This window comes from Jaculus jaculus (assembly GCF_020740685.1).
Source record: "Jaculus jaculus isolate mJacJac1 chromosome Y unlocalized genomic scaffold, mJacJac1.mat.Y.cur SUPER_Y_unloc_5, whole genome shotgun sequence".
NCBI lineage: Eukaryota > Metazoa > Chordata > Mammalia > Rodentia > Dipodidae > Jaculus > Jaculus jaculus.
In genome coordinates, this window is record NW_025423390.1 from 242,580 (window position 1) to 269,515 (window position 26,936).

General features: G+C 39.6%; 1 protein-coding gene across 1 annotated transcript; it reads left to right on the forward strand.

Moving 5' to 3' along the window:
• Positions 1-26,496, forward strand: LOC123457234 (gametocyte-specific factor 1-like; the record flags this gene model as incomplete). Its single annotated transcript, XM_045141207.1, has 12 exons — positions 1-75; positions 2,596-2,639; positions 6,371-6,471; positions 8,764-8,890; positions 9,551-9,634; positions 10,091-10,157; positions 15,145-15,188; positions 18,922-19,022; positions 20,981-21,107; positions 21,748-21,831; positions 22,281-22,347; positions 26,423-26,496. Coding segments are annotated over exons 2-12 (877 nt in total), but the record flags the coding sequence as incomplete, so codon positions are not given.
• Between the last annotated feature and the right edge of the window lie 440 nt (positions 26,497-26,936).

Consider the following 26,936-nt stretch of genomic DNA (forward strand, 5'->3'; position numbering starts at 1 on the left):
TTGGCGGTGGCCGTGGCCGTGGCGGTGGCGGTGGCTGCGGGCGGAGTCGCCTGTGGTCCGAGCGCCTGCACTGAGGTAAGAAAGGCCCTGGCGTCTTAGCCAGGGCAGCGCCTCCACAGAGCTCACCTTCCGGGGCCCTTCCTCCTCTCGCTCTTCCCTTTTCCCGCCCTGCTCTTCAGGCCGGGCCTGTGAAGGCCGCTCTCTCCGGCGCTCAGACCGTTGGCGGCCAGCGCTCGCCGCTCCGACACCTCTCGCACCTGTTTCCAGTGTGTTCTAGGGAACCCTCTGCCCCGCCTGCCCGTATTGGCTCCCATCGCTGGCCCCTGCCTGCGTTGGAAAAGGGGGTTTCTCTCCTCGGTGTTGGCTGTAGGGAAGGGAATCCTCACCCGAGGGAGGCCTCCAGCCCCCTTAAGAGGTCACAGAGCAGCCTCACGCTCCGCTTCTTCCCGTCATGGCCGCCTGAGGGAAACCTCCTGCTAACCCTCAGGACGGGGCACGTTGTTCATGGGACACTGCGCTCTCACGACGCCAGGCTCTCAATGGCCCACATGGGCTCTCAGCGCTGTGGTGCCTGGCAAATACCCTGCCCCCCGAAAAGTCACTGCACTCAGCACTCATCAGTACACCTGGAATTACACACACACACACACACACACACACACACACACACACACACTCTCTCTCTCTCTCTCTCTCTCTCTCTCTCTCTCTCTCTACTGGGTTCTTCCACCACAGTCACCTTTTCCAAACAAAAGTGGCTGGCTGTAGCACAACATCAAAAAACACCACACTGTGTTAACTCAAACTTGAAGAGTATGTGTAACGTATTCTTACTACTCATTACCCGAACCCAAGTACCAAAGTTACAGCAAAGTACCAGAGTTCAAATGATCACTTCTATTCCTTAACCACTTTAACTCATATTATTATTGTTATAGAATGGGACACAAGGGGCTTGGAATTGGGTGAGGAGCCGAAGGAAACCTTGACTAGAGATGAACACAAAACACAATTTCAAAGCCTTCCTATGGGCCTGGTTTCAGACACCTTAACTTTTCCCACAAAAACTTCACTTAATAACAATTTCCCCATTGTTGTGGCGAATGCTGTTCATCCCACCACACGGAAGGGACACATAGGAGTACTGCTGGGAGTTTGAGGTCACCGACTGACTACAAAGGAACTTCCAGGTCAAGTTGGGGACTGTGAGACCCTACCTCAAAAAAAAAAAAAAAAAGGAAAGAAAGAAACAAAAGAAACTCATGAGGTCATGATGTACCCTACTCTAAACAACTCTTAAATCCTCACGTTTATAAACCTCCCCTACTGTGTAGAGAGAATGAGGGGCTGGAGAGTCTTAAATCAACACTTCTTGCCATGTTGGCATAGGAAATTGGGGAAAACAAAGTGAATCAACTCCAGAAAAGGGGAACATAGCGTGGCAGCATTGTGTTTTTTATGAGTCGGGGAAATGGGTCAGGAGGGATGATTCAGTAGTTACGCTTATTTGCAAAACCTGAATGTTTGTGTTCAATTTCCAGTACAACAGTAAAGCCACAAACATACAGTGGAGAAGGCTTCGGGAGTTCATTAGCAGTGGCAAGAGGCCCTTGTACCCATATTATCTTTCTTTCTCTCTCTGCTTAGCAGTGCTTTTTTTTTGAGTTAGGATCTTACACTGACCTTAACTTACACTAGGGTAACTTTGTAACTCTTTTAACTTTTAAATCTTTATGATCCTCCTATATCTGCCTCCCAACTCAGGGATTAAATGCATGTACTCCCAAGCCTGTCCACTTTTATACTTTTATGAGATAACATTTTCAAAAAAAAAATATATATATATATATATATATATATATTTTTAACATTTTATGTATTTGCAGGCATGTAGATTTATTGTGAATGTGCCGGCAAGAACCTCTAACAAGAGCAATCAACTCCAGAGACATGTGCCACCTTGTACATCTAAGTGACATGAGTTCTGGGGAATCCATCCTCAGTCTTCAAGCTTAGCAAACAGGGACCTTAACTGATAAGCCATCTCTTTAGCCTTTGCAAATAAATTTTCAAAAGTTATACAGTTGGTAAATAAACTAGAAAATACCTGAAAATTTTGAATAGGTTAAACGTTATTAAATTAGCATCCAGCAGTGTTAGATCATAGAAAAAAAAAAAAGTGGCCTGCCCTTAATGTAATGTTTTAAGAACTTGAAAGAAGAGCTTTTATTGTTTATCCAAGAATTGAAAAGAGCAGTATCTTTGCAGCAAGACTTGATTTCTCATAATATGAAACCCTAAAACTAGGTCAAAACTGGCTGTTGAAATAACCCTTAAAATAGAGTAAAAACTTGTCATCTATGCCAGCAATTGTACATGACTTAACTGTTGGTAGGCCTAGATTTCATTACAATACTATGAGTTATAAGTGGATGATGTGTCAGTGATATAAGAAGGATAAATGTTTGTGGTGGGTCACTAAGGGTTTCTTTTAATGAACTTGTGTGTTAACTCAACAACTTATTAAAGTTGTTATGGCTACCTTTTGATGTATTTTATTGCTAATCCATTAAAGCATGCTTTTTCCTTCCCTAGAACCTGCTCTGGGTATTTTGCTGCCAACATTGAATACACTTCCAGTATGTATTACTTGCTGTCTTTATACATATACATTGTTTATGTGTACTTTGATGTCTGTTTTCTTTGAAGTTTGTTGTGAAAAGTTCAAATGTCTCTGAACTGCATTGGAAGATAAAGTCTGCATGGTGTTCATGTCTATAAGTCATCAAATATGAAATAATATAGGTTATTATATATCATAAAATATGACACAGCCCTTTATTCATGGTTGATCTCATCAGATATAAGGCATGTGTAACTTAAAGAGGTATGAGGACCAGGTGTGGTATTGTATACATGTATACCTAACTCCGAGGAGACTGAGGCAAAAGGATGAGAATGTTGAAGACAGGCTGAGGTACTTATCAAGTTTCTGTCTCAAAATCAAAAAGAAAACAAAACAAAATAAAAAAGTCAATATTACAGGGTTAGGGGCAGATTAAATATGAGTACCACTCTCACTGCTATCCTGATAATCACCTCCAAGGACATGGTGGTAGATACTGAAGTGACTCAAAATTCATCAAATTTAGGGCTGAGGATGTAGCTTACTTAGCATTACACGCACTTGATTTCAAACGCTAAGGTCCCACATTCTGTCCCTAGTACCCACATATGCCAGAGGCAGCAGGACAAATTAATTGGTTGCTTATGTGCAGTGGCTAGAATATCTACCATGCCCATTCTCCCTCCCTCCCACCCTCCCTCCCTTTCTCCCCGCCCCCCGTGCCTGTTAATACTTGCACTGAGGAGGCCGATGTAGGATGACCACTGTGAGTTCCAGGATATATCATAAATTCCAGGTCTAAGTGGGATAGAGCTTGATTCTACCTTGAACAGTAAAACTAGAATAACAACAACAAGAAATCTTTGAAGTCAGTTATGCAGACCAATTACTCACCCCAAAGAGACTAACAAGTGCCTTTGGAAGCACAGGGGACATTCATTCTAGAAGAGGAGTTGAAAGAATAGCCATAGTGTAGGAAATATATGTTGTGATGTTAACTACACACACACACGAGACACACGGAGAGAGAAGGGGGGCTGACTGCTACATTTTTGATCCTACAGTGAAGGCTGGTAAACCCACAGAAGAGGGGGAGTTGTGGATTGAAGTGGAAGAGAGGGAGCATAACAGTATATACCCTTGGACATAGGACCAGTATGCAAGATGTTCACACCCCACAGTTCTCAGTTTACAAAATATACTTGGTGTAAGGCAATGGACTTAACTTTGTAGTAGAATGTTTGCCTACCATGCTCAAGGGCCTAGGTTTGGTTTCTACCAACTAAGTAAGTGGTGTGTTTGTTTTAATCTATCAAAGGAGATTAGAGTTTACCTAAATTACCAATAACTGAGCAATAAAGCTTTGTGGTAGTTTTCTGACATATGCCCCTATATGGGCAGTCCCATATAAAGTATGTGAATCATAAGTTTTCCCAGTCTGTCAGCTGCTGACATGGTCTAACATTTACTAGTGATGGGAGGGATGAAATTAATGGAAACTTAAAAGAATTTGATCAGTAAATGCTCTATGTATATTCTTATACTACAAAAATAGAAAAGATTGCTGGATAAGAAAAGTTTGGTGGGGTGGTGAAATGGATTACCAGTGAAGACATTTGCATGAGAAGCCTAAGGTCCTTGGGTCAATTTTCCTGGACTCATGTAGGCCAGATGTACAAGAGGGCACATGCATTTGCAGTTTGCTTGCAGTGGCTAAAGGCCCTGGCACACCCATTCTATCCTTTTATTTGCCCCTCTCACTGTCTCACAAATAAATGAAATAATCAATAAAATATTTACCAAACCTCTAAGACTTTTTTCCTTCCCATTCATTCTGGTATTTAAGGCATTGCCTTGATTACTTGCATCAGGATCATGATTACCAGTTAATTCCATGCTTAACACAATACAAGCAAATCTTTCTTTCACATTTCCACATTGAGTTCTGCTCTCCTTTTATGGTTCCTGATTTATATTCTTCTAATCAAATGTGAATGGCTTATCTTACTTTTATCCTTACCTACAAATGTAAGGAGCTTTTGACTAGGTTGCCACTAGTCCTCACAGAGTGTGCTTAACCATTTAATTTATTGCTCTTCACACAGCTTGCTAAGTTGTGGGGTTCAGCCTGGTAAGCTTATCTAGATCAATGACAGTTTCAATAATATGATATAGGTTAGTGCCTCTTCCCCCCCCCCCCCCACACACAGCATTTCTGTCTGTCTGCTGTTGTTTTAGACTCAGGAGGTTCTGTCTTTTGTTTTATTTTATTTTCATTATTTTGCAGATACTTTCTTCTCCTTTCAACTGTTTGTAGTGCTTAAAGAACTTTTTTTCCTCCTCTCTAGTCAACTATAGGAAAAGGAAACTTACCTATCTGCTAAAAGGAATGGGGGCATTTATGAGGTACCTAGAGAAGTCAGTAATAGTTATAGAAGTAAATTAAAAAGGAGATTTTACTTGGGCATGGTGGCACTCGCCTTTAATCCTAGCACTTGGGAGGCAGAGGTAGGAGGATCACCATGAGTTCAAAGCCACCCTGAGACTACATAGTGAATTCCAGAGCAGCTTTGGCTAGAGTGAGACACTACCAGGAAACTCCCTTCCCTCCCCCCCACGCCCCAAAATATTTAAAAGTCTATGCACTAATATTTTTGAGCTTTTATAGACCATAACTGACACAGAGATTTGCGTATCAAGTTTGTTCATGTCACAAATTCCTGGTAATAGTAAGGCTTAATTTCCTCAACTTGTTCTGGGAGCAGTTGGATTGGGGAGTGTTTGCAAGGGCAGAGGGCCAAAGTGGGCATAGTGGCACACCAGTAGCCATTCCAATTTTAACTTGCTGGTTGGAAGTTGTAGTTGGAATAGCAAGAGAGTTTAAGTGACCCTAACTATCATGTTTTGAAAAGAAAAGGGAATGTTTCATTTAGTTTTATCATGTAGTAAAGATATTCAGCATAAAATACTGCCCTGTCAAACAGTAACTGAAACTTCACCAACACAACTGCGGATTCTACTGGGCTTACTACCCTTCAATGATAGCCCAGAGAATTTTCTAAAAATTAGAATTATTTTTAAGTTAGTTATGGTCAAAGTGTGTATACAGTCATGTTGGCAGCATTGCTCCCACTCCTTCCGCACTGCAGGTACTCTCCTCGTTGGGCATTATGGGTCATGTATTGTCAGGTTAGCCATCAGTTATGGGTAAGAGTCAAGGTCTCTGTGCATAATGACCCAACGTGTGGCTCTAACATTCTTTCAGCTTCCTCTTACACAAATTTCCCTTAGCCATCTGGGGTTCATTTGTTTCAGTGATGAAGTCTTGGGAGTCTCAACTCTTACCATACAATATTCAGAGATACAGTATGTGATTTTTATGGTTGCATTTTCATTATTTAAGTTTGGTTTGTTTCGGTTTTCATTTTGCCCTAGTAAGTTCTTACTCCAGACAAAGATGTCCGGGAACTCCCTGTCTAGCTCAGTCTGGCCTTGAGTTCAAATGATGCTCGTAGTTCTGTTTCCAGATTGCTGGAATTTAAAACATGCCCCACGGCTATAAATGTTTTCATTTGAAATTGTTTAATCACCCTTTATTTCAATCTGAAGTTTTATTTAGACTTACTATTTTGTATAGGTTCTATAGAAACCCCCACATGCCCACAAGGGTGTAATCTCATAAGGTCCTACTGTGCTTTATACTTAACTGTGCTTTATACTTAACTGTGCTTCTCTCTCTGTCAGTGGAATCTCCAGACCCCGAAAGACTCTTACAATGTCCTTATGTTAAAAATCACCACATCAGGGCCTGCAGGTTTCCTTATCACCTAATCAAGTGCAAAAAGGTAAGCTACTTTTAGGCTAGTTTTTTCTTTGTAATTCACCCTTTTGTTACATTTGAGTTGCTTTACATGTCTACATTTTAGCTGGTATGGTTGCATATGCCTTTAATCAAGGCACTCAGAAGGGTCATTGTGTGTACAGGGATGGCATGACCATGGAGGTGTCCTACCCTAAATTTTAAAAAGGTAAAAAACATAAAAAGGTAGAGTTTTGTAAAGTGCAAGTAATTTTACTTACATGATTTCTTTTTCTCCCCTTCCATGCTTCAGTTCTCTTTTACTGATCCTTTCCTCCCTTTTCCCTTTCCTCCTTCATTTACTTGTGAGTTTGCTTTAGTACATATGCAAACCAGAGCATCTGGCCTCTGCAGCAAGTCTCCAGAACCATATGTCTGGCATAATTTATGTACTGAGGGATCAGAGCCAGGCTGTCAGGATTTGCAAGAAAGTACCTTTAGATGCTGCTTCATCTTGCCAGCCCCAAACTGAAATGTTTAATTGATTGCCAGAATTGTTTGGTGAGTCTACTTTTGTGTTAAATGCCAACACTGTCAGAAAGGGAGTGCATCAGTATTTTCTCTTTGGTTTTCTTCCCTCAACTGGTGGCAATATCATCCTTTCAAAACAGTATCTCTTGAATAATCTTTTGTATTTCTCTTTGAGATGGGGAAGAATGGGCATGCCATAGCCTTTTGCAACTGCCTCTCAGGCTGATCTGAAACTCAGTTTTCTCCAGCTTTGACCTTGTGAGTGGTGGAGTGTAAGATGTGCATTACCACACCTGGGTACCTTAGTTTGGGACAGGATTTCTCACCGAACCTGGAGATCTTAGAGTGAATTAGACTCAGTCAATAATAAGCCCTGGGATCTCTTCTCTCCACCACCCAAGCTGTTGGATTATGTCCCTTCATTTTCCTCTTTATAGGCATGTTGGTAATGCACACTAGATCCTCATCATTGTGCCTCAAGCCCTTTATTAACTCGAGCTGCTCCTCAGCTCTGTCTTTTTGTTTAGAATATTGTATCATGTAGCGCAACCTATGTCACATTCAGTGCCAAGGATGGCCTTGAAGTGATCCACCTGCCTCAAGTTCACAACTGGCCCACTATATCCTGCTACAAATTACTTTATGCTACTTATCTGAGCTTTTATTTCTGAAGGTTCTCTTTCTTATTTTTTTATACAGTTTCTTTCAATTATATAGTATATTTTCATGATATTCACTCAATCATTACCCTTTCTTATCCCTGCCGCATTTTGACTTATCCTAGTTGTCTTCCCAAATAAACAAACTTTTGCTTTCAGGAGAGAGAGAGTGAAAGTGAGAGTGAAAGAGAGAGAGAGAGAGAGGGAGAGGGAGGGGGAGGGAGGGAGGGAGAGGAGATATGGTGGGCATGCCAGGTCTCCAGCCATTGTAAACTGTCTTTAGATGCATGGAGTGAGAGTGTGAATGTGTGTGTGTGTGTGTGTGTCTATGATTTAATTTGTGTTTCTTTCATGAGCATGAGTAAGAGGCTATATTGCAGAGCAGGGACAATGTATAGGTGGCCAAGCGACATCTTTTGTGCATTTTTAATTCGTACATTTGCCACAATATATAGTTGATAATAGTAAATCCTTGATTTTAGTTTAACACAAGATTTTGGTTTAATACAGGAATGTTTTCCCAAAAGTTATTCCCTATCATTTGAATTTTCTGTTTACCTGGGATTACTAATGTAAATATCATATTGTTGAGAGTCACTTTGTATTTCTTGAAAAGTGTGTCCCTGCATTAATCTGAAAAACATCACTTGTCTGTATCCTCTGCAGCCAGCTACATTAAGCAGCTCTTTTCCCATGCCTGTACTACATTAGCGGGAACACTGCACCCATGCATATGGGTAGCAGTCCAGTGTTATTGTCCATCCTGAATATCACTTTTTACAGACAGGCACAGAACTCTGCCATTGCAGATTTTACTTTCTGGGAGGCCCTTGTGATACCAAGAAAAAAATGAGGAAATGCACTTCAAATTGATTGCTTACCTCTGTATAATCATAGAAATTTTGTTTCAATCTTGACAGTCATAAGAAAGAGGCTTACATTTTGATAATTTTGAAATAATGTCTTTTTATTCTTTGTATCAATAAACACTTCCCTCTTAATTTTCTATTAAGGGTATATCAACTATAGCTGAGCTGCACATTTGTTGGGGAACTTGAGAGGAGTCAGTTACAGTAAAGGGCTTATACAGCGTCCTCAGCTTTAAGAAATCCAAACAGTTAACCGATTCCTTTATTTTGATTCCACAGAATCATCCTGATGTTGCAAAACAACTGGCTACATGTCCATTCAATGCTCGTCACCTGGTTCCAAGGGCTGAACTCAGTCATCATATCTCAATATGTGATGACAGGTGTTGTATAGAGCAGGATGAGGGTAAGCCTGGCTAGTTCAAAGGTTCCACAACTACAACTGACTCATTCATGTGTACATTGTGCTATATTGTGAGCAGAATTCTGCCTTCACCTTTTAAAACATAGTACATTGTCTGTCTCCAAGATTTTTATAATTAGGTGATCAAACAAGTTTCTCTCCTAACAGCCTGATTCATAGTTTTGTCCTGTTTAGGAGCTTGTTAAGTTCTTCCCTAATATATATCACGTTCTTATTTGATCCCCAGCATTAAATGAATCTGATGTGAACACATTTTTTTGTAATATCAGCACTGAAGGTGGATGCAGAGGACCAGGGATCTCCAGGTCATCCTTGGTTATATAGTGACCATGATACTAGCCAGGACTAAATGCTGCCATCTGTCTCTCTCTGTCTCCATATGTGTGTGTATGTGTGTGTGTGTGTGTGTGTGTGTGTGTGTGTGTATCCACACACTTATTTCTGTATCTAGATATCTATATATTTATCAACTTCTTTATATTTCTTTAATTGTCATGTGTGTGATGTTTGTCTTTGTTTCTGTTTCCTTTTTTCTCTTGCCAAATTTGTTCTAGCCATAGTTTATACAAAACAGCTTGACAAGGCTGTAATGTGTTTGCAAAGGAACTTGGCAGTGTCTCATTTCTATGTCTTGTCTTGCAGTCAACCCAACCAGGAACCCTGGAGAAGACACTGTGCCCAAGAACACATGGCAATACCCTCCTTGTGATGAAGACTGGGATCAAGGTAAATGCCTCTACATCTTTTTCTTGAATATATGTAAATCTAATTTGGTGAAGACAGAAGCAAAATTTTCTTCGTTCTTAACTGTACCATATTGCTCAACAAGCCTTACTATTTTTCCTGGGCTCCCATTGAGCTCATTTGTATCACCATGCAAACATGTATAATAGCCTGTGTCTATTGACTGGAGAAAAAAAAAAAAAACAGTTCTTCACATCTGCTTCCTTTCGCAAATTCTATTGTGATATCTGTGTTTGATTGTTATGATGGAGGGTTAATATTCTGTATTGCTCCATTTTTATATCCAGTAATTATATTCCTGCTTCTGTGTCAAATTGGGGGTAAATGATCAAGTTTTACTTGGATTACAAACTTAGAGGTAGTATGGATCATGATACAATGAACTATAATTGTGTCTTATGTTGGTTATAACCAATGAATTTTTGTTTCCTTTGGCAGAATTGGCTGAAGAGAATAACACCACCCCATTTATCTGGGGCACAAGCAGGTTCTGTGAGAATAAATGGTAAATGCATTGGTCTTACTGTGTCCCCTACCTCCCAAAATCTATGTGCTCCTTTACAAAAACAAAGGAAAGAAAGAAAGAAAAAAACAGAAACAAAGAAAGAATGATAGAAAAGAGAAGGAAAGGGAATCGATGGAAAGGCAAGAGGAAATGAAAGTCAGGGTGTGAGGCAAAGCAAGAGACAAGGCAAAAAGGGAAAGCAGAAGGCCAGGAGAAACAGGAGAGAAAGACAGGGAACTCAAGGCTAGTGTCCAGGCCCAGCAAGGAAAGGCAAGAAGGAAGCAAGGCAAGGCAAGAGTCAAAGTGATGGAAGAGGCAAGGTAATACAAGAGGCCAGGAAAGAGACAAGGCAAGCCTATAGGCAAGGGGAGTCCATTCCAGGCAAGGGTTCAGATAAATGAATAGGCAAAGCAAGGGGAAAGGACAGCTGTGAGGCAAGCCGAGGTAAGAGGTGAAGCAAAATAAGGTAAGGCAAAAAAGAGACAAGAGCATGGCAAGAGCCCAGGCAAGGCATGGCCACTTAAGGCAACAGACCAGGCAAGGCAAAGGAAGAGGCCACATAAGGCAAAAGAACAGTTTACTTAAGGAAGTGGAAGAGTCAAGCCATAGGAAGGTTTGCCATGAAGCATGGCCAGGAAAGAATGAGCAAAGACAATGAGCCAGGTAGTGCTATAATCCAGCACACAAGGTTAAAGGCAAAGCCAGAGGAAGGGTGCATAGCCAGGGAAGAGGCAAGGCAAGGGAAAAGGAGAGGCCAGAAAGGCAAGGGACCAGGAAGGCAACCAGCAAGCATAGAAAGTGGCATTTCAGGTGACAAGAGGGCACAAAAGAGACAAGAGGACCGGCAATTCTAGAGGGCAGAAAAGAAGGAAGGTTATGCAAGAGTTCACACAAGACAAAAAAGTAAGGCAAGGAAAGGTGAGATTGCATGAAAGGCAAGAGGGTAGATAGGCAAGAGGTCATTCAAGTAAATAGGCAAGGCATTCCAAAGCAAGGGGCCAGGCCAGACATAAAGTAAGGCAAGAAAAGTAAGCCAAGCAAGAGGCAAGATAAGGCACTGGCAAATATAATGCTAGGCATGAGATAAGATGAGTAGGCAAGCGTGGCAAGGGACATTGCAGGGAAAGGAAGGCAAGGAAAAGCAATGCTAATCAACAGGCAAGGCAAAGGGAAGCAAGGCCAGTCAGCAGACAAGGCAGGGAGAAAGGCAAGAGGGGAGCATATGCAACAGGCCAAAGAAACCAAGAGGTGAAGCAAGGCAAGAGGCAAGGTAGGGAAGACAATTACATTGAAGGGCACAACAAGGCTGTGGAAGAGGCAAAGCAATGCAGGATGCATTGAAGGGCAAGGCTGAAGGCAAAGCAATTCAAGAGCATGCCAAAGCAAGAGACTAGGCAAGGAAAGAGGCCAGGCAAGGATAGAGGCAATACAAGGCAAATGACAAGGTAGGACATGTCAAGGCAAGGAACAAGGCAAGACAACAGGCTAGTCAAGAAACAAGGGAAGGAAAGAGTCAAGGCAAAGCAAGACATTCAGAGCATGGCAAAGGAAAAGGCAAGTGAAGGCAAGGGGAAGGCAAGGCAAGAGAGAAAGTAAGAGACAAGTTAATACAAGAGTAAAGAAAATTAAAAGGCAAGGCAACAAAGTGGCAATGCAACTCAATAAACAAGGCAAGGTAGACGCAAGGTAAAGCAACAGGCAAAGCCAGGCAAGTAGTCTGCAATCTTTCCTTGATGATGGTGTTTCATTGGTAATCTACTACAGGTAATTTTACTGGTATTTTTTTTTCTGTTTTTATTCCTTGACATAAGATTATGGTCTTTGTACTTCTCACTTAAAGTACAAAAATGTTACCTTACTGTCTTACATAGGAGAAGTACTGCTAGGCGTTCTTGGTTGTTTTCTTTTGTAAGTTCCTTAAATTGTTTATTTATTGTCAAAGAGAACAAGTGAGAATGGGAGCAGCAGGAGTTCTTGCCATTGCAAAAAATGTCTACATACATGTGCTACTTTGTACATCTGGATTTATGTTATATGGGTGCTGAGGAATTGAAACTGGCAAAGCCAGCTAAGCAACCAAATGTCTTTAACTGTGGAGGAACCTTCCCATACCTGTAGGTGGTATTCTTGTGTCTTCTTTTTTGTTTTGGCACATTTGCATTGTTAACAAAGTCATACACAAAACTGAGGAAAAGATAACTTGCTTGCCGCACAAACATGTGAAGCAGAGTTGGGATTCCCTGGCACCCATATAAATACCATTAGACATAGCCACAGGCTTGCAGTCTCAGTTCTCAGGAGGTAAAGATAGGGTTTCTGGGCCAAACTGAGGGAGAATACATCTGTGTGTTCAAGTGAAAGACACTGGCATGGTATGTAAAGTGAAGTATTCTCAATGAAGACACACAGTGCCATCCTTTGGTCTCCAAACATGCACCCATAAGGGTTTGCAAATCACAACTCCACAAGAAATTTTGTAGCAATTCCATTTAAATCCTTTTTACTCCAGACAGCTAGACTCTGCAGAAGGGGTCTTTAAAGTAGTTTGAGATTGGGAAATCCAGGGTATTTATTGGGTAAGAAAGTAAATCATTACTCTTCATACTTACCTCTTATAACCTGTTCAAACTTCAGAATTTTCATTTCCCAACTTAAAACAGATCAGAATTTTTCCTAACAAAATTAAGACTATATCCAGATTTGAAAACAAATGAATAAAATTATCTTTTCTTTCATCCTATGTTTTCCTTTTTCCTGTTTGCTTGATTTCTTTTATTTTTCTGTGTAGTGTCTCACTCTATCCTAGCCTGACCATGAAAGAATAGTACCATGTTGATCTCAAATTCAGAGCGGTTTTCCTACCTCTAACTCCTGAGTGTTGGGATTGAGGATATGTACCACTATGCTGGGAAATGTAGTCTATATTTTTAACAACTTTATCCCTTTTTATTTTATGAGGTACAGTATCACTCTACTACAGATTGACCTTGAACTCAGCTGAGCACACTGTGAACTAAAACATGGCAATCCTCAAATCCTGCCTTCCAAGTGTTGGGATTTTGGTGTGTGCTACCACATGTTCTCTGTATTTTATGTTCCCAAACATCACATGCTATATTTTTGTGTCTGGGTTACTGGAGTCACTTGATTATTTATTTATTTATTTATATTGTATTTTGGGGTAAATTCTTGTTCTAGCACAGACTGACTTGGAATCAACTATGTACTCTCAAGGTGGCCTCGGGTTCTCACTGATTCTTCTAGTGATGTGTCCTGAGTGGTTTGATTTAAGGGCATGTGCCATCATGCTCGGGTTTCTTGATAATTTCTAAGGGCATGCTGTTTTGCCATCAGCAATATAGAAAAGACTTAAAGATGAATTCTATTGTTTACAAATGTAAATTTGCCTCAGTACTAATAGGCTTATGTCACCAGTTTTCAATATTGTATTTATTTACCATAGAATGGGGAACATACAGATAGAGGGTGGAGGGAGGGGAGAAAAAGTGAATATACATGGGCAGGTCACAGCCTCCTTCCAGTGAAAATGAACTGAAAATGCATGTATGATCATGTGCATCTGGTGATAGAGGGTACTGGAGATGCAAATGATGAGTTCTTACATTTCTGAGGCAAGAAACTTAACCACTAATGCTTCTCTCCAGCCTTTAGGTTTGGCATTTTTAATGTAATGGTATATTATTTTCACATATGTTGAGTGAATGATCCTGTCATTCAATAAGTCTTGCTATGTTAGCATAGGAAATTGGGGAAAGCAAAATGAATCAACTCCAGAAAAGGGGAACATCAGTGTGGCAGCATTGTGTTTGTTAAGAATCATGGAAATGGGGCACGAGGGATGATTCCATAGTTATGGTTACTTGCAAAACCTGATTGTGTTTATTCATTTCCCAGTACAACAGTAAAGCCACAAACATAAAGTGGAGCATGCTTCTGGAGTTCATTAGTAGTGGCAAGAGGGCCTTGTACCCATATTATCTTTCTTTCTCTGCTTAGTAGTGCTTTTTTTTTTGAGTTAGGATCTTACATGAACTTGGCTGAACTTGAATTACTCTATAGTCTAAGGATAGCTTTTAAGTCATTATAATCCTCCAATCTCTGCCTCCCAATTGCTGTGATTAAATGCATGTACTCCCAAACCTGTCCAAAAGTACTTTTTTGAGATAAAATTTTCAAAATATTTTTAACATTTTATGTATTTAGCTAAGAGAAAGAGGCAGGCATGTAGATGTACTATGAATGGGCCTGCAAGGTCCTCTGGTAAGAGCAATCAAACTGCAATACATGTGCTACGTATTGCATCTGATTGTTCTGAGTACTCAGGAATCTATCTTCAGTCTTCAAGGTTAGCAAACAAGCACTCTTAACTGCTAAGCTATCTCTTTAGCCTTTTGACATGAATTTTTAAAAGTCATGGAGTTGGTAAATAAGCTAGAATATATCAGAATATTTTGAATAGGTTAGATGTTGCTTCATTAGCACACATCAATGTTAGATCAGAAAGAAACAAAAGTGGCCTGCCCTTTGTGTAATTTTTTAAGAACTTGAAAGAAGGGCCTAATACCTTATATTTTTCATCCCAAAATTTAAAGAGTAGTATTGTTTTGGCTTTACTTGCCTTCCCTACTGTTAAATATTATCAAACCCTAATACTCAATCAAAAACAGGCTGTTGCAGTAACCCTTAAACTAGACTAAAAGGTTATCACCTAAGCTAGCAGATGTGCATAGTTTCACTATTGGTAGGCCTAGATTTCATTACAAGAGTATGACTTACTAGTGGATGATAAAATGCATCAAAATTGCAAATAATGATCTAATAAGGGGAAATGTTTTTTTTGGAAATCACTAAGGGTTCCTTTTAATGAAATTGTGTGCCTTATTTCAACAACTTATTAAAGTTGTTATGGCCATCTTTAGATACATTTTATTGCTAATCCATGAAAATATGCTTTTTCCTTCCCTAGCACTTGCTCTGAATATTTTGCTGTTACAAATGAAGACACTTACAGTATGTATTCCATGCTGAGTTTAAACATATAAATTGTTTACATGAACTTTGATGTCTGTTTGCTTGATGTTTGTTGTGAAAAGTTCAAGTGTCTCTCTGAACTGCATTGGGAGATAAGGTCTGCATGGTGTTCATGTAAATAAGTGATCAAACTTGAAATAATATATGTTATTGTATGTCATAACATATGACACCACTCTTTATTCATGGTTGATTTCATCAGATATAAGGTACATGAAACTTACGTCATTAAAGAGGCATGAGGGCCTGGTGTCATATTGTATACATACATACTCAACTCTAAGGAGACTGAAGCAAGAGGATTGGAACTTTGAGGGCAGCCTGAGGAATATATCAAGATTCTGTCTCAAAAACAGAAACAAAACAAAACAAAAAAGTCAATATTACAGGGTTAGTGGGAGGTTAAATGTGAGTACCACTCTCACTGCTATCTTGGTAATCTCCTCCAGGGAGATGGTGGTAGATACCGAAGTGATTCAAAATTCATCAAATTCAGTGCTGGGAAGATGGCTTAGCAGTACAAGGACTTGGTTTCAAACACAAAGGACACACATTCAGTTCCCCAGAAACTACCTATGCCAGACATACAGGGGAAAAGTAATTTGTTGCTCATTTGCAATGGCTAGGTAACCTGCACATTCTCTTTCTGTCTCTCTGCCTGTACATCCTTGCACTCAGGAGGCCATTATAGGATGATCACTGTGAGTTCCAGGCTATATAATAAATTTCAGATCTAAGTGGCTTAGATCTTGATTCTACCTTGAATAGTAAAACAAGAACAACAAAAAATCTCTGAAGCCAGGAAAGTAGACTGCTAAGTGCTTACCCCAAAGAGACTAACAAGTGCCTTTGGAGGCTCAGGGGACATTCATTCTAGAAGAGGAGTTGAAAGAATATAGTGTAGGAAGTATATGTTGTGATGTTATCTACACATACACATGAGACCCACACACACACATGAAGAGAGAAGGAGGCTGACTGCTACATTCATGATCCTACAGTGAAGGCTGGTAACCCCACTGAAGATGGGGATTAGTGAAATGAAGTGGGAGAGAGGGAGCATAACAGTATATACCCTTGGACATAGGACCAATATGCAAGATAGTCGTACACCACAGTTCTCAGCTTATAAAATATACTTTGTTGAAGTCAGTGGAATTAACTTTGTTGTAGAATTTTTCCCTAGCATGCTCAAGGCCCTAGCCTTGATTCCTAGCAACTAAACAAGTGGTATGTTTTTTTAATGTAGAAAAAGAGATTAGAGTTTAACTAAATTACCAACTACTGAGCTATAAAGCTTTTTGGTAGTTCTCTGACCTATGCCCCTATATGGGCAGTTACATATAAAGTATGTGACTTGTAAGTTTTGTCCTGTCCACAACTTGCTGACATGGTCTAACATTTACTAACAATGGGAGGGATTAAATAAATAGAAACTTAAAATAATTTCATCAATAAATGTTTCCTGTGTATTCTGTCCTACAATACACTACAAAAATAGGAATGGTTGTTGGTTATACAATAGCTATAGCGTAGGAAGTATATTTTGTGATGTTGTCTATATACCCCCCCACAACACAGATGCAGAGAATAGGGGGAGGGGGAAACTGTTACATGCATGATACTACAGTGAAGCATGGTAATACATCTGAAGATATGGATTAGTGGAATGAAGTGGAAGAGAGGCAGCTTAATAGTATATACCCTTGGACATAGGATCAGTGTTCCCAGTTTATACAATAAACTGATGGTGGGCTGCTGAAATGGATTTCCAGTGAAGGCATTTGTCTGAAAAGCCTAATGACCTTGGGTCATTTTTCTTGGAGACAGGTAGGCTATATGTACAAGGGGCCACATGCATCTAGAGTTTACTTGCAGTGGCTAAAGGCCCTGTCTCACACATTCTATCTTTTTATCTGCCCCTCTTACTCTCTCTCAAATAAATGAAATAAATACATAGCAAAAGAAGAGTTTTGCTAGAATCATAAGCTTGCCAATCCTCTAGGGCATTTTTCCTTCCTATTCATTCTGGTCTTCAAGTCACTTCCTTGATTATTTGCATCAGGATTATGGTTACCAATTAATTACATGCTTACCACTATCACAGCAAATCTAACTTTTTCATTTCCACACTGAGTTCTGCTCTCCATTTATGGTACCTGATTTATATACTTCTAATCAAATGTGAATGGCTTATCTTACTTTTATCCTTACCTACAAATGTAAGGAGCTTTTGACTAGGTTGCCACTAGTCCTCACAGAGTGTGCTTAGCCATTTAATTTATTGCTCTTCACACAGCTTGCTAAGTTGTGGGGTTCAGCCTGGTAAGCTTATCTAGAACAATGATATTTTCAGTAATATGATATAGGTTAGTGCCTCTTTTTACCCCTCATAGAGGTTCTGTCTGTTTGCTGTTGTTTTAGACTCAGGAGGTTCTGTCTTTTGTTTTGTTTTGTTTTGTTTTATTTTATTTTTGTCATTTTGCAGGTACTTTCTTCTCTGTTAGACCATTTGGTATTGATTAAAGCACTTTTATCTCCTCTATAGTCCAAAATATGAAAAGGAAACTTAACCTGTCTGATAAAAGGATTTGGATCATTTATGAATAACCTAGAGTTACCAGCAGTACTTATGGGAGTAAATTAAAACAAACATTTAAAAACATGTATGCACTAATATTTCTGATCTGTTATAAAACATAACTGACACAGAGATTTGCATATAATGTTTGTTCATGTCACAAATTCCTGGTAATAGTAAGGCTTATTTATCCTCAACTTGTTCTTGGACCAGATGGACTGGGGAGTGTTTGCAAGGGCAAGGCCCAAAGTGGACATAGTGGCACACCAGTAGCCATTCCAATGTTGGCTTCGTGGTTGGAAGTTGTTGGAAGAGAACTTAGATGACCCTAATTATCATGTTTTGAAAGAAAAGGGAATGTCTCATTTACTTTTATCATGTAGTAAAGGTATTCAGCATAAAATACTGCCCTGTCAAACAGTAACTGAAACTTCACCAACACAACTGTGAATTCTGCTGGGCTTACTACCTGTCAATGATAGCCCAGAGAATTTTTTAAAAATTAGAATTAGCATTATTTTTAAATTAGTTATGGTCACAGTGTGTATACAGTCATGTTGGCAGCATTGTTCCCACTCCTTCTCGCTTCTGCAGGTACTGTTCTCGTTGGCCATTATGGCTCATGCATTGTCAGGTTAGCCATCAGTTATGGGTAAGAGTCAAGGTCTCTGTGCATAATGACCCAACATGTGGCTCTAACATTCTTTCAGCTTCCTCTTACACAAATTTCCCTTAGCCATCTGGGGTTCATTTGTTTCAGTGATGAAGTCTTGGGAGTCTCAACTCCTACCATACAATATTCAGAGATACAGTATGTGATTTTTATGGTTGCATTTTCATTATTTAAGTTTGGTTTGTTTCGGTTTTCATTTCCCTGTAAGTTGTTATTCTAGCCCAGGATGACCTGAAATTCTCTGTCTAGTTTAGGATGGCCTTGAGTTAAAGTGATCTTCCTTTCTCAGCATGCCCCACCACTATAAATATTTTCATGTATAATTGTTTAAGCACTCTTTATTTCAATGTTAATTTTATTTAGACTTATAATTTTCTATAGATCTTATTGAGAAATCCAACATAATCACATAATCTCATAGTATGCTTTATACTTAACTGTGCTTCTCTCTCTGTCAGTGGAATCTCCAAATCCCGAAAGACTCTTACAGTGTCCTTATGATAAAAATCACCACTTCAGGGCCTGCAGGTTTCCCTATCACCTTATCAAGTGCAAAAAGGTAGGCTAACTTCCTTTGTAATTCACCCTCTTATTACATTTGAGTTGCTTTACATGTCTTGATTTTAGCTGGTTGGTGGCATAGGCCTTGAATCCAGGCACTCAGAAAGATTATTTTGTGTACAGGGACCACATGCCCCTGGAGATGCCCTATACTGTATTTTAAAAAGGTCAAAAACAAGCAATAAACAACAAAAAAGGAGACATCTGTAAAGTACAAGTAATTTTAACTTAAATGATTTCTTTTTTCCCCCTTTCTGGCCTTATTTCTTTTTTTTTACTGCTCCTTTCCTCCCTTTTTTTCCTTTACTCCTTCATTTACTTATGAGTGTGGTTTAGTATATATGTAAACCAGAGCATCTGGCCATGGCAGCAGGTCTCCAGATACATATGTCTGGCCCAACTTGGGAAATGAGGAACCAAAGCCAGACTGTCAGGCCCTGCCAGAAAGTATCTTTAACTGCTGCTCCATCTTCCCAGCTCCAAAGTATAATGTTTAAATGAATGTCAAAGTGGTTTGTTGAGTCTACTTTTGTGTTAAATACCAACACCGAGAGATAGGGAGTACATCAGTATTTTCTCCTTGGTTTTCTTCTCTCAACTGGTGGCAATAACCATCCTTTCAAAACAGTATCTCTTGAGTAGTCTTTTGTAAGTATTTCTCTTTGAGATGGGAAAGAATGGGCATGTCATAGCCTTTTGCAACTGCCTCTCAGGCTGGTCTAAAACTTACAGTAATTCTCCAGCTTGTGAGTGGCGGAATGTAAGAAATACATCACCACACCTGGCAACCTTAGTTTGGGACAGGATTTCTCACCGAACCTGGAGATCTTAGAGTGAATTAGACTCAGTCAATAATAAGCCCTGGGATCTCTTCTCTCCACCACCCAAGCTGTTGGATTATGTCCCTTCATTTTCCTCTTTATAGGCATGTTGGTAATGCACACTAGATCCTCATCATTGTGCCTCAAGCCCTTTATTAACTCGAGCTGCTCCTCAGCTCTGTCTTTTTGTTTAGAATATTGTATCATGTAGCGCAACCTATGTCACATTCAGTGCCAAGAATGTGGGGGTGGACGGGTATATGATGGACATGCCAGGGCTCCAGCCATTGCAAACAGTCTTTTGATGCATGGTTTGTGTGTCGATGAATTTAATTTGTGTTGCTTTCATAAGCATGAGTGAGAGGCTATTTTGCAGAGCATTGACAATGTATAGGTGGCCAAGCCCACATCTGTGTGAATTGTTAATGGGTGGTACATTTGCCAAAATATTTGGTTGATAATAGTAAATCCTTGGGTTAGTTTAATACAAGACTTTATTTTAATACAGAAATGTTTTCTTATAAGTTATTTCCTATCATTTGAAATTTCTGTTTACCTGAGATTACTAATGTAAATACAAAATTGTTGAGAGTCTCTTTGTATTACTGGAAAAATGTGTCCCTGCATTAATCTGAAAAACATCACTTGTCTGTATCCTCTGCAGCAAACTACATTAAACAGCTATTTTCCCATGCCTTGTACTACATTAGCAGGAATACTGCAGTCATGTGTATGAGTTGCATCTGTTGTTATGGTCCATCCTAATATCACCTTTTATAGACATGCACAGAACTCTGCCATTATAGGTTTTACTTTCTGGGAAACCCTTGTGATACCAAGAAAAAAATAATGAGGAGATACACTTCAAATTGATTGCTTACCTCTGTATAATCATAGAAATTTGGTGTCAATCTTGGCAGGCATCTGAAAGAGTCTTATATTTTGATGAGTTTGAAATAATGTCTTTACATTTTTTTTGTATCAATAAACACTTCCCTCTTAATTTTCTAATAGGGATTTACCCACTGTAGCTGAGCTGCACATTTGTAGGGGTCAGTAACAGTAAAAGCTGATATATCTCTTTGGCTTTAAGAAATCCAAATAGTTAATTGATCCCTTCATTTTAATTCCACAGAATCATCTTGATGTTGCAAAAAAATTGGCTACATGTCCTTTCAATGCTCGTCACCTGGTTCCAAGGAATGAACTCAGTCACCATATCTCAATATGTGATGACAAGTGTTATATAGAGCAGGATGTGGGTAAGCCTGAGGACTTCAGAGGTTCCAAAACTGTAACTGTAACTGACTCATTCACATGTGCATTGTGCTATATTGTGAGCAGAATTCTGCCTTCACCTTTTTGAAAAATAGTATATTGTCTATCTCCATGATTTTTAAATGTTAGGTGATCCTATTCTGAACATCCTGATTTATATTCGTTGGGGTGGTTATGAGCTCAGTTTGTAAAGTACTTGCCTAATATGCACAAAGTTCATATTTAATCCCCAGCATTAAATGAATCTGATGTGAACACATTTTCCAGTAGTCCACTACTCAGGGTAGAGAAAGGAGGTCCAGGGAACTCCAGATCATCCTTGGTTACATAGTGACCTTGATGCTAACCAGGACCAAATGTTCTCATATACATACGTACATGTGTGTGTGTGTGTGTGTGTGTGTGTGTGTGTGTCTATATCTAGATATCTATATCTTTATCAATTTCTATATGTTTATTTTGTTTCCATGTATGTGATATTAGTCTTTGTTTCTGTTTTCTTTTTTTTTATCTTTCTAATTTTTGTTCTATCCAGGTTTTTAACAAAACAGCCTTTGAAGGCTATAATGTCTTGCACAGGAATGTAGCAGTCTCTCATTTATATGTAAATTTCTTGTCTTGTAGTCAACCCAACCAGGAACCCTGGACAGGACACTCTGCCCAAGAACACATGGCAGTATGCTCCTTGTGATGAAGATTGGGATAAAGGTAAATAACTCTACATATTTTTCTTCACATATGTAAATATCAAGTCATTCACTTAAAACAGAAGGAATATTATTGTTTTTCTTACCACACCATATTGTCCAAAAGGCCTTACTATTTTACATGGACCTCCCAATTGAGCTCATTTGTATCACCATGAAAACATGTAAAATAGCCTATGCCTCTTGACTGGCAAAAACACTTCTTGACATCTGCTTTTTCTTGTAAATTCCATTGTGATATCTGTGTTTTATTGTTATGAGGCATGGTTAATATTATGTATTACTCTTTTTATATCCTGAAATTAATTTACTGCATCTATCTTACATGGATAGAAAATGATTACGTTTTACTTGAATTACAAACTTAGCGGTAGTATTGATAATCTTACAGTGAACTATAATTGTATTTTATGTTGGTTATCTCAAATGAAATTTTGCTTCCTTTGGCAGAATTGGCTGAAGAGAATAACACCACCCCATTTATCTGGGGCACAACTGGATTCTGTGACAATAAATGGTAAGTGAATTGATCTTACTCTCTCTGCTGCCTCCCAAAATCTATGTGCTCCATTACAAAAACATAACAAATAAAGGAAAAAAAAAACAGAAACAAAGAAAGAAGGAAAGATATAGTGATAGGAAAAAAGAAGGAAAGGGAAAAGATGGAAAGGAAAGAGGAAATGAAAGTCAAAAAGTGAGGCAAATCAGGAGGCCACAGTCAAGGCAAGAAGCAACAGGCAAGGCAAATGGTAGGCAAAATGCCAGGAGAAGCAAGAGGCAAGGACAGGGAACTTAAGGCTAGTGTCTAGGAACAGCAAGGAAAGGCAAGTAGGAAACAAGGCAAAGCAAGAGCCAAGGCAAGCTGAGGCAAGACTCAGAGTGATGGAAGAGGCATGGTAATACAAGAGGCCAGGAAAGAGACAAGGAAAGGCTAGAGTCTATTTCAGGTAAGGGGCCAGATAAATGAAAAGGCAAAGCAAGGGGCAAGAGAGGCAAGGACAGCTGTGAAGCAAGGTGAAGTAAGAGGTGAGGCAAAATAAGGAAGGGCAAATAAGACACAACAGCAAGGCAGAAGCCCAGGCAAGACAAGGCCAGTTAAGACAAGAGGCCAGGCAAGGCAAGGGAAAAGGCTACATAAGGCAAGAAAAGAAGTAAGGCAAGGAAGTGGAAGAGGCAAGGCAAGAGGAAGGCTTGCCGTGAGTCATGGCCAGGAGAGAATGAGCAAAGGCAGTGAGCCAGGGAATGCTAGAATCCAGACAAACAAGGTGAAAGGCAAGGCAAGTTGCAAGGGGCATGGCCTGGGAAGAGGCAAGGCAAGGGAAGAGGAAAGGCCAGGAAACGCAAGGGATAAGGCAAGGCAATCAACCAGCCTAGAAAGTAGCCAGGAAGGTGACAAGAGGACACAAAAGAGAGAAGAGTCCAGGGAAGTCCAGAGGCTAGGCATGAAAGGCCAAGCAATTCTAGAGGCCAAGCAAGAAGGAAGTTGATGCAAGAGTTCACACAAGACAAGAGGCGGGAAAGGAAAGGTGAGATTGCAGGAAAAGCAAGAGAGTAGGTAGGCAAGAGGTCATGCAAGGAAAGAGGCAAGGCATGGTAAATCAAGGCAAGTGGCCAGACAACAAGCAAGGCAAGAGGCAAGGTAAGGCACCAGGGAATACAATGCTAGGCATGAGGCAAGATGAATAGGCATACATGGTAAGAGACAGTACAGGGAAAATAAGGCAAGGAAAGGCAATGCTAGTCAACAGACAAGTCAAGGGGAAGAAAGGCCAGTCAACAGACAAGGAAAGGGGAAAGGCAAGAAGACAGGATATACAACAGGACAGAGAAAGCAAGAGGTGAAGCAGGGCAAGGGGCAAGGTAGGGGAAGGCAAGGCCATTCAATGGCACCACAAGGTTAGGGAAGAGGCAAAGTGATTCAAGATGCAAGGTGGGGCAAGGCTAGAGGCAAAGCAAATCAGGAGCATGGCAAAGCAAGAGACAAGGCAAGGAAAGACGTCAGACAAAGAAAGGTAATGCAATGCAAGTGACAAGGCAGGGCATGTCAAGGCAAGACGCAAGGTAAGACGAGAGGCAAGTCAAGGAAGAAAGTAAGAGAAGAGAGAGGTAAGGCAAAGCAAGACATTCAGGGAATTACAAGGAAAAGGCAAGTCAAGGCAAGGGGAAGTCAAGACAAGAGGTAAAGTAATAGGCAAGGCATGAAGGAAAGCAAGAGGCAAGCTAATACAAGAGGAAAGTAAATAGAGAAGCAAAGCAACAAAGTGGCAGTGCAACTCAGAATGTAAGGCAAAGGAAGAGACAAGGCAAGGCAAAGTCCACTATCTTTCCTTGGTGATGTTTGATTGGTTATCTACTACAGGTAATTTTAGTGGTATTTTTTCACTATTTGTTCTTTGGTGCAAGATCATAGTCTTTTTACTGATCAGTGAAAGCACAAAAATGTTATTGTGTTACAGAGGAGTGAGTACTTCTACGCATTCTTGGTTGTTTTCTTCTTTAAGTTCTTTAAATTATCTTTTGGCAAAGAGAATAAGTGAGAATGGGAGGAGCAGGACTTCTTACCACTGCAAAACAATGTCTGCAAACATGCGCTACATTGTACATCTGGATTTATGTTATGTAGGTACTGAGTAATTGAACCTGGGACAGGCAGCTAAGCAAACAAATTCCTTTAATTGTGCAGCCACCTACCAATACATGTTGCTGGTCTTCTTGTGTCTTCTTTGCTTTTGTTTTTTTCTTTGTTCTTTTTGCTACATCTGCATTGTTGACAAAGTCATACACAAAATAGGAGGAGAAGATAATTTGCTCATAGCACAATCATGTGAAGCAGAGTTGTGATTCCCTGGCATCCATGTAAATACCATTAGATATAGCCACTGGTTTGCATTTTAAGGGCTCAGGAGGTATAGACAGGATTTCTGGGCCAATCTAGGGAGAAGAAATCTTTGGGCTCAAGTAAGTAAAGTGACGAATCCCAGTGCCATCCTCTGGACTCCAAACATGCACCCATAAGGGTTTGCACATAACACTTCCACAAGAAATTTTTCAGCAATTCTATTTATGTCATTTTTACTCCATACAGCTAGCCTTTGCTGGAGGGGAGTCTTTAAAGCAGTTTGAGATGGGGAAATCCAGTGTATTTATTATTGGGTAAGAGAGAAATACACTTCATACTTACTTTTTATAACTAGTCCAAAGCTTAGATTTCTCATTTTCCAACTTTAAACAAAAATGAATAGTACCAAAAAATTAAGACTATCTTTGTATTTGAAAACAATAAAATAAAATTATCTATTTTTAGTCTTTTTTTTTTCCTTTTTACTGTTTGGTGCTTGTTTTCTTTTGTTTTTCTGTGTAGGGTCTCACTGTATCCCAGCCTGACCTTGAAAGAATAGTACCATATTGGTATTGAATCCAGAGAGGTCATCCCTACTTCTTAACTCCTGAGCACTGGGATTGAAGACATGTACCACAATGCCTGGAAATAGAGGCTAGATTTTTATCAACTTTATTTCTTTTTATTTTGTGAGCCACGTTCCCACTCTAGTACAGGCTGACCTTGAACTCATCTGTACCACAGTGTGACTTAAAACATGGCAATCGTCACACTCCTGCCTTCCAAATGCTGGGAGTTATGGTCTTTGCTACCATCTGTTCTTTGTACTTTATGTTCCTGAACATGAAATGGTAAATTTTGGTTTCAGGTTTATTGAAGCCAGTTGATAATTTTTGGTTATTTATTTATTTATTTTTGTATTTTGAGGTTAGTTCTCGTTCTTCCACAAGCTGACTTGGAATTAACTATGTAGTCTCAACATGGCCTCAAACTCTCACTGATTCTTCTTGTGCTACCTCCTGAGTGCTGTGACTAAAGGCGTGTGCCACCATGCCTGGCTTTGTTGATAATTTTTAAGGGCATGCTATTTTGCTACAGCAATATGGAAAAACTGAAAGATGAATTATAACAGTTACAAATATAAATTTGCCTCAGATTTATGAGGCTTATATCACCAGTTTTTTAATATTGTTTTTATTCACTGTATAATGGTTAATGTACAGATAGAGTATGTAGTGAGGGGGAGAGAAAGTGAATATACATGGGCATGACAGGACTTCCACTCACTGCAAAAGAACTCCAGATGCATGTATGATCATGTGCATCTCGTGAGAGAGGGCACTGGGGATTCAAATATGAGTACTTATACTTCTTAGGCAAGAAACTTAACCACTAATGCTTCATTCTAGGCCTGGTGTTTGGCATTTTTAATGTAATGGTAATATTATTTCACATATGTTGAGCTAATGATCCTGTCTTTAAACAAGTCAGTGGATATCATTTATTGTTAACCTCAATTTCTAGAAAATAAAACTTTCTGATCCCATGCTAATGAGTATGCAGAATAGGGAATATTCCAGAGAAGTGGAAATATAATTCAACTTGCTGGAAAAGGATTTGCATTTCAGATTAAAGTAGATGATCTTTTCCTGAGATTAAAGTCATATTCTGAGAAATAATGTGAGCCTACCAGAAAAAATATGGATATGCTGGCATAGTGGTATTCTTATTCTTTGCTTGCTTGTTTATGTAGGCCTGCAAGCAACACAGCTATGGAACATATGGCTTCAGGCAAGCAAGTCCCAAAGACTTTGCCATGGGAAAACAGTAAGTAACATAGAGGCAAAATGCTTCTGCTCTATTTGAGTGTGTTGGCCACAGGAGAATGTTGGGTGCCTCGCTCCAATCAAACATGATGCATTTCAGCACTGAGGCCATTTCATGGTCTCTGCTCCCCTGGTAGTACTGTGTTTGCAAGTGCACATGACCACCATATAATCTAGATGCTTTTTATGGATCCTAGAGACTGTAACTTGGGTAGTTTCTGCCTTCTTGAGTGGCTATCATGTCTACCCAGAAAGTACCTACATCAGTCAGCTCTTGAGCCCCTAGTACAAACTTTCTAATGTTACTTTGACATTCAAATTTCCTTTAAGTCTTCATTATTGCTTGAGCTAAATTTTGAGTAAATAGAAGATTGCTCCTGTTTTATGTGTTTTTATTTTACAAAACAATGAATTCACTAGATGAGATTGCAAATGGCTTGT